The sequence below is a fragment of the Dryobates pubescens genome, chromosome Z, assembly GCF_014839835.1.
Source record: "Dryobates pubescens isolate bDryPub1 chromosome Z, bDryPub1.pri, whole genome shotgun sequence".
NCBI lineage: Eukaryota > Metazoa > Chordata > Aves > Piciformes > Picidae > Dryobates > Dryobates pubescens.
In genome coordinates this window covers 58,613,661-58,627,444 of record NC_071657.1, presented here as the reverse complement: position 1 = coordinate 58,627,444, position 13,784 = coordinate 58,613,661, and the positions used below count along the sequence as shown (strand labels likewise).

Here is a 13,784-nt window from a genome sequence, read left to right as displayed (position 1 = left end):
AGAACCTCTTGGCCATCCATCTGCCCACAGTCTTGCCACAGAACAGTGCAATGGCAGCCTCCAGTGCAGCACCTAGGCACACCTTTTCCTGGACCACCCAGCTGTTCTGTAGCCCATTGAGGCCTGGTTGTGGAAGGAGCTGAAGCTGATTTTTGGGAGCTGGTGTTCACCAGCAGCCATAGTTGAGAAACTTGACATGCACCTCCTGATCCTGTCTGGGCTGGCTGCTCCAACTGCTGGTGGCCCCCTTTGCACATATGTGCACCAGCTTACTAATGTCACCATTAATGGTGCAGTGGGGAGGCCTACAATCTGCTCAGTCTGGAGGACAGACATGCTGCCATGGGGTGGGAGGGGAGCCCTGAAATGACCCCCACCCCTGTTGTCTCCCAAGGAGCATCTCCTACACATGGCACAGTCCCCTCTAGCCCAGCTCCATCCCCATCACCTCAGCAGCTGCCCTTTGTGTGGGTCCAGGCAGCCCTCCCTCTGTACTTGTTCCTATCCCCAGGGAACAAGAACCACAGGAAAAGACCCAGGAGGCTGTGACATTCCTGCTTACTTCCCTCAGGGTGAAGGAATACTCCCGTGGGAGTCACAGTGACCCCCAAAGAGGAAGGCTAGCAGCCCCAAGGCTCTTCTCCAACCAAGAAGCAGCCACTTGGCAGGCAGCAGTAGAATGCCCCACGTGCTGCTGAAACCAAGACTGAGCCAGCAGCTGGGGCCTGCCCTGGCCTTAAAGCGCTCCTGATCCTCTAATTACCAGGCAGTAAAGGAATATGAAAGGCTGAAAACTGCTGAAAAAATCTCAGTGTTGCTAACAATGGAGGTGACATTACTGCCTTGGCACTGGCATTTCTTCTCTGATGGCTGCAACAGTTCTCCCACACCTCTTCACAGTGCATGCTGTCTGACGACTTACCCCAGTACAGCTCCCCTCTGTTATTGCAATATAGTTGCAAGTGAGCCCTGCAGAAATGGCAGCATGTCTTCTCCTTGCCCCCCAGGGCCCCTCAACCTCTTCTTGCACACTGCTCCTTCTGCAACCAAGTGGGTGTCTTGGTCCAGAGAGGGAAAGAGACTCAGTTCTTTTGAATATTCCTGTTATGAAATTAGAGACACAAATGAGACCAAAATATCAACAGCGAGGCTGTTTATTACACAAATAAAGTGGATGTATCAGAAAGGGAGAGAGAGAAAAGAGAGAGAGAGAGAAGAGGGAGAGAGAAGGAGTTGTATTACCACACCCCCTCACCCCCCAAGACAGTTTGAGTCTGGGGAGGAAAGGTGCTGCAGCTTTGGCTGTAGAGGAGAGGTCACTGCTGTCCTCCGAGCAGGCTCTTCAGCTCCATGAATTGCAGCAGGCAGAACTTAAGACACAGAGAGAGGGTTCCTCTTGGTCTGCTTCTTCCAGGCTACATGGTGATGTCTCTGTCCCAGTGTTCTCTCTGGTTTTCCTCAGAGCAGCACTGCCCTGGTCTTTTCCTTCTGTGTTTTCCTTCTACTGAGTCAGTAGTTGCTCAAATCTTTTGCACAGTTTTTAGGTATGTATATTCCAGAGAGTATGCATAGCAGTGGCCTTTCTCAGTATTATTTCCAGGGCAGCTGCAGTCTGGTGAGCAATCTTTATGTATGCACCTTCCCAAGAGTCATTCCAGTGGCGTCTACCCAATGCACATCAGCTATTGTCTGGGCAAGCAGCAAAGGTGATTTTCTCTTTGTTGAGTCACAGCGAGAGACAAGATTTAGTCTCTCACAGCTGGCCATGCAAGACCAGGGGAGGGACAGAAGGTAACTGCGAGGTTTGGCACCAAGACACCAAGAATTGCTGCTATCAGGCCCCAAGGAAAGATTAGCATCCAATGTGCAAAAAAAGCCAAAGATCAACTAGAGTTGAAACTGGCCAGTGCTGTCCCAGGCAAGAGGGATTTTTTTCAAGTATGCTACTAGCAAGCAAAGGTATATACTAGGACAATACAATTAGATGAAGCATTTCACAAATGACTGGCAGAAGTTTCACAATCCCCAGCCCTTGTTCTCATGGGGGACTTACTGGATAAGAGCTTTACTGAGAACATGAGATAACACAATGCATGATTACCTTAGCCTACCTGCAGAAGAGCAGCAACATGCAGATGCAGCAGCAGAAGCCAATGAACATCATCAGAGGGACCCGGACTGGCTGAATAGATGGGCAGAGTCCAACAGGAGAGCATTCAACAAGTCCAAGTTTCGTGTGCTGCGCTTTGGTGACAACAACCCCTTGCAGTGTTACAGGTTGGGGTCAAACTGGCTGGAGAGCAGCCAGGCAGAAAGGGACTGGGGGTACTGGTTGATAGGTGGCTGAATATGAATCAGCAGTGTGCCCAGGTGGCCAAGAAGGCCAATGGCATTCTGGCCTGCATCAGAAATAGTGTGGCCAGCAGGAGCAGAGAAGTCATTGTGCCCCTCTACTCAGCATTGGTTAGGCCACACCTTGAGTCCTGTGTCCAGTTCTGGGCCCCTCAGTTTGAGGACATTGAGACTCTTGAATGTGTCCAGAGAAGGACGAGGCTGGTGAGAGGCCTTGAGCACAAGCCCTACAAGAGAGGCTGAGTGAACTGGGGTTCTTTAGCCTGGAGAAGAGGAAGCTCAGGGGAGACCTTATTGTTCTCTACAACTACCTGAAGGGAGGTTGTTGCCAGGAGGGGGTTGGTCTCTTCTCCCAGGCAACCAGCACCAGAACAAGAGGACACAGTCTCAAGCTGCACTAGGGGAAGTCTAGGCTCAAGGAAAGGAGACAGTTCTTCACAGAAAGAGTTGTTGGCCATTAGAATGGACTGCCCAGGGAGGTGGTCGAGTCAGCGTCCCTGGAGATGTTCAAAAGAGGATTGGACATGGCACTTGAAGCCATGGTTTAGATAGACATGAAATGTTAGGTGATAGGTTGGACTTGATCTCTGAGGTCTTTTCCAACTTTATGATTCTGTGATCACCCCCATGACCTGCAGTCCAGCCATGCAGAAAAGACCAACACCCCAAAGCCTGGAAAGCAGCAACTGGAACAGGAAGCCTCTCATGTTACAATCTGAACTTGGCTCCAGCTAGCACTTTCATTTTGATGCTGGCATGATGGCACTGAATATTAGCAGCAGATTCAACTCAAAGCCATGACAAGCCCCCTGAGCTGGAAGGCAGGGGGAGAGAGAGCAGAATACAGCCCCTACAATCCAAGAGGAAGCAGTCAGCAACCTACTACAGCATCCGAATGCTCACAAGATGGGATCCTGTGACACTGTGTTTTTATTCCTCATCAAAAAGACCCCAAAAGATCTCTTGCAATCTGCTTTGGTGGTAACAATGTTTAATGATGCATCTGGGTGTGATGATCCCACCCTACTATGTGTGAATTCAGGGGAAACACATAATGATACAATAGCCAAGGGCTAACTTGAGTAATAAACTCAGATGTAAGGTCAGTATGGAAATATGAGTCAATCATCTTATCCCCATAAACAGTGGGCAGTCCAAGAGCCCTTTGAGCTCTCAGGCACATCAGCTGGCTTTACCTCAAGATCTCCCCTTGAGCAGGGATGCCTGTCAAGGATACTCCTCAAGGTTGAGGTGTACATGTGTGTGTATATATATATATATATATATATATATATATACTCCTTGCTGCAACAGATCCTTGCTAAGTGACCAATAGCATGCTACAACTTTGAACCTTAATTAAGGATGTATGTATTAACTGTACACAATCTCTTAACATCAACCATTGCTTTCCTCTGTCATCCATGCAGTTACAAGCTGGTGCACCATGCCACTCATTTCAAACTTTGCTGAAACTCTGTTTTATAGCAATAAATCCATTATTACCTCTCTCTTGTGAATGAAGTACGCAACCCTGTCCATGACAGATCCACCCAAGACTGCTGAGGGAGCTGGCAGATGAGCTTGACAATACCCTCTCCATCATCTGGTAACAGAGAGGTCCCAGATTATTGGAGGCCTGCCAGTGTGACTCCCATCTACAAGAGCAGCTGGAAGGAGGATCCAGGGAAATACAGGCCTGTCAGGTATCAGGAAAGATTATAGACAGTTCATCCCAAGTGCATTCACACAGCATGTGTGGGACAGCCAGAGGATCAGGCCCAGTCATATGGGTTCGGGAAAGGCAGGTTCTGCTTGACCAACCTGATCTTCTGTGACCAGGTGACCCAGCCAGCATATGAAGGGAAGGCTGTGGGTGTTGTCTACCTGGACTTCAGTAAAGCCTTTGACACTGTCTCCCACAGCATTCTGCTAGACAATCTAGGGACTCGTGGCTTCATGTTACTTAAGCCAGTACTGACGTTTCATTGCACTTAGACAATGATTTCCTGAGATAGAGCATACAAATTCTTTAAAGTGACCATGTTAAATTTCACTTCAAAAACAGCCTTTGGTATTGCTAACATTTCAAAATAAATTTAAAAAAGTAGTTTCAAAAAGCAGTTCCAAGAACACAAGACTATCAATATTCAGCCTTACACAACTGAGAACACATTTGAATCACTATAAATTTTTTCTTTGTAAATTACAGAGTCATCTTAACTTCCAAGATCTTTAACACCATAGATGTCTCTGGTAAAATTAATCTGAGTCACAGAAGTTTGTAAATGGAGCAAATTTGCACACAAAACTATTTTCTCAGAGAGACTCTGCTCATCATACATGAAGTAATTTCACAGTTCTCTTCTCCTGTAGACATTTTTAATATAGTCAGGCTGTGATGTATGAGGATCTTTACACTTGATGCACCTTGGACTGCTAAGAGTTTTCATCAACTGCACTTCTAGATGAATGTTATATTCAGCTGGGAGGAAAAAAAAAAAAAGTGAAAATGAACCCAGTGTGAGAAGAACAAGCAACTGATTTAGCTGCAGCTGAATCATGGATGTTTCACTTTTACTTGCTCCTGTGAGTCAAATTTTCCAGCAAAACTTATTACAAACTCTGTTTCTGTATGGTGACAGGACTAGTTATACAGATCCACACTAATGCTCCTCTTCAAAATGAGAGGCAATAGACAACTATGGAATGATCATGTTTGCCTACAAAGTTGGAGCAGACGGAGGAACAGATTTGCAGCCCCACACAGAGTACAAGTGTGGTTTTAGGCTATGCAATGTGAATCTTTAAACCAGAATCATAATTTCACACATGGTTTGGAAATACCAGTCATTACCTTCCAGTTCTAATTGCTGTCATACAATACTATTTCACAGCACATTCCATGCCTCTTATCTAACTTTGCTAGTAAAACTACATTTTATGCACTCAAACTTTGCAATTAGCAAGTTTGCCACATTTTCTAACTATTTCCCACAGTCCTGACTCTTTCGAATGGTTCCAGCAGCCTGCCAAGGAGGTTGATGCAGAAACTAACAGAGAGGTTAAAATCCAGAACAAAGTTGAGAGTAAGGGAGTATACTGGACATCTTCCTCACTTGACTTCACAAAGCTCTCTCCCTGCCAGGAATTTGGAGCATTTTAAAAATACTTTAAATAACAGTAGTAATAAACAGAAAACAAAGTCCATAAAGAAGAAAAATAAACAAGCAACAATTATGCCATGCAAAAGAAGGTATATTTGGAATACAAGGTAGTGATCATTATGTCTTAATTAAACTGTGTATTAACCTCTGTTAAACTGTACACTTTTCTTCAAAGTATGAAACTCCACGGGATTCTGAATCCCATGGTGCATGAATTGTCAGCCCTGCAACACCCTACAGTTAACCTTGTTCCTGCTCTCATCACTTAGGATTACATCTACCCCTTGCCACTTGCCTTTTCTTATGAGTAGTAATGAGAACAATGAAACAGAGAGACCCAGTCTCAGCAGATATTCATGTATATAAATAGCAGTCAGACAAGACATGTCAGAGATGCCCAGGACACCAGCTCACTGAGATATCCAACCATGGTACAAGATTCTGTATGCAAGATATTTCAAAACTCAAAAATAAATGAAGGTATTACTATGGAGAGCAGTAAACACATTCCAACAGGAAAATGCTATTTTACAGCCTTAGTTTTGGAGTATTAAGAATTTACAAGATAAACTCCAGCAAGTCTTCTCCTGAGGGGCATGTGTCTATGGCAGTCCCATTTACACCAAGCATCTTCCTTACAGATAAATGCTTTGTGGTCATGAACTTGCTGCTTGCATTACTTCTGAAGTGGTAGAGAGAAGAACATTAAAATCATAGGAATGCCATCATTTTTTCCACTATTATTTTTTTAACTGAAAGGGGAACTCAAGGTAAAGTGTGTGTGTGTGTATACACACACACACACACACACACATCTCAAATCTGCCTTAAATAGGAGAGATACTTAACACCACACAAAAATTGTCATCAGCTGCCAGCCTAGATAATTTCCATGCTACAGACCTGTGGATAAAGCAAATGCAGCACACATAAGAAATTACTTATACATTATGCACAGCTATAAATAAGTTTCCAGATGCTAATGAAAAGAGATTTTAAGTTAAGGTAAATTGTAAAACACACACTGAGATTAAAATAGAAACCAAACACGTGGCTCACAGCACTTTCCATAAGAACGGAGACAAAAAATGGTACCACAGAAGTTTATGATAATACTTGAAATCATGTACTGAAGACAGTACAAATAGACAAGATAAAAACAGTGAGAAATGTGGGATAATGAATTAGAAGGAATAGGGGGGGGAGGGGAAGGGAAAAGGCTTCCATTGTGCAATGCATTTTCATTCATATGGGAGACATTAACCCCACCAAGCACCTTCTGTAAGCACAGAATCACTTCTCCAAAATGGCTATTTTTTATACACATCTTAAAAAGACATATACTTCTAGATGTAGCATAACATTGCATTTTTATTTCCACTTTAACATAATCCACAATTCTAACTTCAGGATATTCAGACATCTCTATGACACTTTCTTAAAAAACATGGTAATATAAAATCCAAGGCTAAGCCAAATTAACTTCCTTTGCTCAAGCACTTTCAGCAGTTTACTTTTTGCTAAGTATGCATATGCGAAAACACACATTCTAAAGAAATACATGCAAAGTAATACTTAGATTCCACACTTTATTGAATCAGACTGACAAAAACTAATAATGGGACAAGGTTCACTTTCTAAACAGCAGTGGTAGCTTAAATCCTTCTTTCCTCAGTTGCTTTCATCTCTTTCCTACCAAGGAGTTCCCAGTCAACAGAACAGCTCACACTAAATATTTACTGACCCAGATTAGGGGGAAAAAAAGAAAAAAAATAAAAATCAACCAAATCAGGCTACACATCCTGAACTACTCCAGCTGGTTTGGTCCAAAGCAAATAAGGAAGCACTGACATGAGAGCTGTGGGTACAGTGGCATCTGGTAAACAAACAGCTGAGCAGACAGAGATGATGAAATAATTTCAGTAAGTTTGGCATTAAAAAAAAGCACATTATGAAGTTAGCCTGAGCATCTACAACATTTGTTTAAAAATGAAGGAAACCACACAGTACTTCCAATAAAACATTAAAAGAGATGCTTCTATAGCAGCTACTTCTGAAGATTTTGCAGTTAAAAAGCAGTTTATAATCCATATGAGGTTTGACATTGGTTATATAAGAAATAGCTGTCATAATAAATTATTTGTCTGATACTTAATCATTATTATAATTTAAGCAATTCAGTATGAAAAGATATGAGGCATATTTTAAATATTTGCACTTTACACCTTCCTCTTTCCAGATATACTCTCAAAAATGTATTTAACAAAAAAGTTAGGTAAAGAGTAAGAAGGTTCATCATCATGTATTTTTGCATATCATTCATATTATTATTGCACCATGAAATTAAGTTTAGACTAAATTTAATGCTACTGGGCAGCAACACACTTTCACAATTGCAAAGATAACTAAAGTTTTCCATTTCTTTGGAAAAGCCAAGCAACATTTGTCTGACTAACCTGGAGTAATCCTTCTCTCATCAAGAGGTTTTAAAACATTTTTTAAAGTCAGCGAAGTCATCCTGTACCTCTTCACAATGAGTCCTTCAGGGTTGGTCCATCAACTCTTACTTGAAGTAATTTTCGGTGATAACAATGAAATCTTGACTGTGCTCTAAATTCTCCCCCTTTTCCTTTGAAAATGCAAGACCAACCAATTTTTTTTTTTTTTTTTTGTGAAGATAAATGTTCTTAAGGTGATACCAAGCAACTCAGCTCTTTTTATTACACAGTTAATACCACAGTTACATTTGGTATTGAACTGTCCAGGAAGTATCATCCTGAGCTACTGTGGCTACCATGGCCAATACAACAGAGAAGACAGCAGGTCAGGTGTGGGAAGAGGGCCTTCAGAAAGCACTGCCTGGCACCCTAGTTAATGATTCTTGCTTTCTAGGGACATTGCCCTTCAGGCTTTCTCAATGGCAGCTCTAATCTCCTAGCTCTGTTGAAGAGCAGAGAGAATTCACAAGACTGCTTGTTCCACATGTTCAACATAAACAAAGTCAAAGTGCTGGAAAATTTTGATTCTCCAAAGAACTGGAAAATTAAGGTGTTTTTCTCAAAGAAAAAAAAATTACATTAGTTGTACCTCTTCTACATCAAACATCATGTTCTTTTTACATAGACATTCAATGGTTTCAAAGTGACAAGGGCACCTAAATCCAGCCCCCACCAATGCTAAATTAATTTTCAATTATAAAACACTATGAAATACTTCATACAGAATATATTTTTACACAGTCACTTAAAAAACATTTCAATTGTATGCTTTGAATTGCTTGACTTGGCTTTTTTTGATACTGACTGTGAAGTTGTTAGTCCAGACCTACAGTTAAAGAAAGAAAGAAAACCGTTAAGAGGTTGAAACACACAATGCATACCTACACCACTTCTACCAGACAGCAGATTGTTGAAATGTTATTATTTTAAAATTAATGTGCACATAGATTTGCAGAAAATCCTTACCTTTTTGTTCCTTGTGATGGATTTGTGCACTGCTGTCCTCTGCTTAATCCTCCTGAAAAGTAATTGGAAACAAACAAAATTAATAATGTCAATAAAGAATGTTTCAGAAACTACACACATGGCAGAATTTACATGGCAGAACTTTCAGAAGAACAGTTCTTAACATAACCAAATTTAACCCGTGTCCAGGAGCAGATAAGTTTTGATCTGCGGTTTGACTACTGTAGTTTATATGAAAATTATTAAAAGAGAAAACCAAAGAGCCTTTACTTGAATGAATTCTAAGGAATTAATATGAACTATTTCTTTTTAAGTTTTAAAAATATTTCAGTACCATGTAGTTGATTTGCAACACGGCTGTGGAAATTTCTTTTTTTTTTTTTCCCCCCCGTCTTGCAGGGAGAAAAAAGTCTTTGCCAACAAAAGGTTTTTCCACATAGAACACAGCCTGTTTGCACATGTAACAACAATACTGCTTATAAAATTTTCTCTGTAGGAGATTCATACCCTAGGTCTTAATTGTGTTCTGATAATTCTAACACACTAGCATTTTCATTTCCTTTTGTAAAGCTCCCAGTTTAGATCAAGGACAAGTTACTTTAAGCAGACAATGATCTACACATTTTGTCTAATTTGGACAAAGATTAACGCTTCATGAAAACCAGAAAGTATCTTGAATAAATATGCTACTGGTTTGCCATGTTACAGGTGAAGTTACGTGATATATTTTACCAGACATTAAAACAGGCTTACAAGTTTCTGCCTTTGTGCTTTAGTTTGTAAACTCTTTAATTTTGGCAGCGCATTTTACATAATGGAACTTTTTCTGTCAGCTGAATCTCTGAAAACAATCCAGGTTGAAGATGTTCTCACTGATTTTCACTTAAATGTCAGTAGCAGTACAAATACCTTTCTGAACATGGTTGCAGGTAGCAAGCATGCAATTTACCAAAATGAACAGTAAGTCCTATGTCACAATTATGGGAAATGGGAATGCATTGTGAAACTACCATCACATTAGTAAATCTAGTTTGTCATGCAAATGGATTTGATATTTTGCACATAAACATATTCACTTTTACACTGATCTTTGTGGTGGGTTGAATTTTCCTCCCAGCATTAACTTTGCCAGATCAACTCAGTTAGAAGCAAATTGAAGCTGGACGTACAAGCAAAATCTACACTCTACAGTGGAATGCAATGAATATGTACAAAATATGCAGTATGTACAGCATTATACAGATATTTACAATTAGTAAACAACACAAAAAAAAAACCACCCGGTCAGAGACCAGGGCAGCTGTTCCACTGCCTCCCCCCGCACCCTATCCCAAGAGAGAAAGGAGTGGAGCGAAGAGCAGTGGGTCAGACTTAGCCAAGGCCAGCCAAAGCATGTTACCTCTCCTGAGTGAAGCAAAACAGCCAAGATCAGAAGAGAAGAAAGAGAATTGCTATGGTACAGCTCATCTTATTCTAGATATTCATCCAATGTATTTGTTTAGAATAATCTTTTGTTTTCCTTTTTACACCCAGTAGTGATTTAATTATATTTTCCTACTTTTCTGCTCAAAATCTGTAACTAAATTTTAAAGGCATGGCCTAAAACCACCACTCAAACGAACTTTTGGCAAAAATGTCAAAGTCCCAAAAAGCAAAAAATTTTAATAACCATATATAACCTAATGAACACACTCACCAACTCTGCTTGAGTTTTCCAAATTGTAAGTCTTAGTAGGAAAATCTTTCTTTTCTGTCAGTTCCTGGATAATGCCTTCATTTAAGCAGATATCCACATGTCTGTTAAACGACAATAGACTAGTAGATTTCTGTTCTGAATTACAAACAGGACAAACCAGAACACCATCTTCTTTGGCTTCAAACAGATGAAATGAAGTAGCTTCCTCTGTATGTTCAGTCTTTTCAAAACAGTTTTCATTGCCTTGTGAAATTCCTTTGGGGAAGAGACACTGTTTCAGGTACATGTTTCCAGCAATATCACTGAGTTTGCTAGGATGTCTTTCTCTGTGAGGTTCATCAGATATTATCTGAGTGAATTTTTCTGTGCTACTGCTTGTACTGTTGTTAGATGTACTTGCAGACTGCTCTGTTCCTGGTAATTGATCTGGCTTGGCTTTTTGACATTCATCAATATTTTCATTTTTAAATTGTAGAGTAATATTTGGTTTATTTTCTCTTGAATATTCATTCTCAGATATTTCCATGGTATTGTTAACAGAAGCCCTATTGAGGCACTCATCAATATGCCTGTTGAACTCTTCCAAATTATTGCTGCTTTGATCCTCAAAGCAAACAGGGCAGGTGAAGGTCTTGCACACAGCAGAACTCTGTAAAGCTGCGACTTTCTCTGTTTCTTCCACCAAATTTGCTGATTTCCTATCATGAAAGAGCTGCTTGCCTACAGTTTGGTTAGGAGCAAGACTCTCACTGTTTTGTTGCCTTGCAGCTCGCTTTTTATCAAAAAAACTCCCTCTGGAAGATGCTTCTGTGTTTTTTGTGAAAAATTCTTGTTTGGACTTCCCTGGATGACCAATTTCTTTTTCTGATTTTAAGAAACTCGTAATGCTTTTCTGTTGGTACTTCTTCTCATCTTCACTTAGAAATCCAGACACTCGTACACCTAATGATGAAAAACATAATATAAACTTAATAAAAACTTGATACTTGTTCTTAATTAACACCTTTTGAGTTATACATCCACTCAATGAAAGTGCATTTTATATCTAAATGGAGGTTTATACTACCTGCAAATTCAAATGCAAACAATGGATCACAAGGACCATACAGTTTTAGGAGACTGAAACACACGCCCAACCATATTAATAATTTCAATATCCATGAGTTTTTACCTGATTGCACCATAACAAAAGGCTGTAAATTTCATAAAGCTAAACAAAACTAGTTTGAGAGTTTTGCATGAAGTTTCCCCACCAAAACATTTATTTAGTTCATCCAGCTAATTCCAATTCTATTAATGAGTTAAGTGTTACGTCAAGCTGTCAGCCCATGGCTTGGATGGGAGCACACTGCGATGGGTTAGGAACTGGCTGGAGGGCCAAGCCCAGAGAGTGGTGGTGAATGGTGCCACATCCAGCTGGCAGCCAGTCACCAGTGGTGTGCCCCAGGGATCAGTACTGGGCCCCATGCTCTTTAACATCTTTATTGATGATCTGGACGAGGGCATCGAGTCCATCATCAGTAAATTTGCTGACGACACCAAGCTGGGCGCAGGAGTTGATCTGCTGGAGGGTAGAGAGGCTCTGCAGAGGGACCTCGACAGGCTGGACAGATGGGCAGAGTCCAACGGCATGAGATTTAACACATCCAAGTGCCGGGTTCTGCACATTGGCCACAGCAACCTCATGCAGAGCTACAAGCTGGGGTCAGAGTGGCTGGAGAGCAGTCAGGCTGAGAGGGACCTGGGGGTGCTGGTTGATGGTAGACTGAACATGAGCCTGCAGTGTGCCCAGGCAGCTAAGAGGGCCAATGGCATCCTGGCCTGCATCAGGAACAGTGTGGCCAGCAGGAGCAGGGAGGTCATTCTGCCCCTGTACACTGCACTGGTTAGGCCGCACCTCGAGTACTGTGTCCAGTTCTGGGCCCCTCAGTTTAGGAAGGATGTTGACTTGCTGGAACGGGTCCAGAGAAGAGCAACAAAGTTGGTGAGGGGTTTGGAACATAAGCCCTACGAGGAGAGGCTGAGGGAGCTGGGGTTGCTTAGCCTGGAGAAGAGGAGACTCAGGGGTGACCTTATTACTCTCTACAACTACCTGAAGGGAGGTTGTAGACAGACGGATGTTGGTCTCTTCTCCCAGGCAAGCAGTACCAGAACAAGAGGACACAGTCTCAGGCTGCGCCAGGGGAGGTTCAGGCTGGATGTTAGAAAAAAGTTCTATACAGAAAGAGTGATTGCCCATTGGAATGGGCTGCCTGGGGAGGTGGTGGAGTCGCCATCACTGGAGGTTTTTAGGAGAAGACTTGACGGGGTGCTTGGTGCCGTGGGTTAGTTGCTTGGGCGGTGTTGGATTGGTTGATGGGTTGGACGCGATGATCTTGAAGGTCTCTTCCAACCTGGTTTATTCTATGTATTCTATGTATTCTATGTATCCACTAGACATTCAATTAGAATCTACAAGCACCTGAAGCACACAAATCTTACAATCAAAATAGTTTACTTTTGACAGAAATGTTCCTGTTCCTTGCAGAACACAGCATTTTCAAATCAAGAAGCACTTTCATTTAAAGATTTTTTTTCTCTAAAAGAGGTTATGGGCAGAAACTACCTGCTGCAGTGCTGAAAAGCAGATTTGAAAGGTCTTTTAAGGCAGCAGAATTAAGCACTGCTATGCATTAAGATTCTACTCTCATACTGATGTGTATGCTGTTCCAGTGCTAACAGGTGGTAGGAAAAGTACAACCTCAAGTACTAAAACATTCTTGGATCACTGTTCAGCATTCCAGACCTGCTTCACTCTGCAAAAGCTAGCAGGGTAATGAAGAAAGGATAAATCCATTTATATCAATTTTACTTCAGAGTACAGTCTATTACTATGATACACTGTAAGATCTAACTCCAACAAGGAAGAATGAGTTTGAAATATTTTACCCATAAGTCTTATCCGTAAAGGGTGAGGAGCTGAACTATCAATTTCTGTTGCTAACAATTCTTTAGCAACAGCAAATATTTCCTCCTTAGTAGAAACAGAAGACAGCATAGTGGAAGCTCTTGTTTTCACTTCAAAGTTCACATTCTTTAGCTTCAAGGTAACAGTTTTACCCTAAA

The 13,784-nt window shown here is 41.4% G+C and overlaps 1 protein-coding gene across 1 annotated transcript in view; it reads right to left on the bottom strand.

The window, feature by feature from the left end:
• Window positions 1–7,305: 7,305 nt before the first annotated feature.
• The window catches only part of POLK (DNA polymerase kappa), a 28,994-nt gene continuing 22,515 nt past the window's right edge, over window positions 7,306–13,784 (bottom strand). The window contains exons 11-14 of the mRNA XM_009899869.2: window positions 13,608–13,779; window positions 10,680–11,621; window positions 8,984–9,035; window positions 7,306–8,843 (exon numbers count right to left, since the gene is read on the bottom strand). Of these exons, the coding sequence (XP_009898171.2) occupies window positions 8,759–8,843; window positions 8,984–9,035; window positions 10,680–11,621; window positions 13,608–13,779 (1,251 nt within the window). The 3' untranslated portion in view covers window positions 7,306–8,758. The remainder of the gene's footprint in view (window positions 8,844–8,983; window positions 9,036–10,679; window positions 11,622–13,607; window positions 13,780–13,784) is intronic.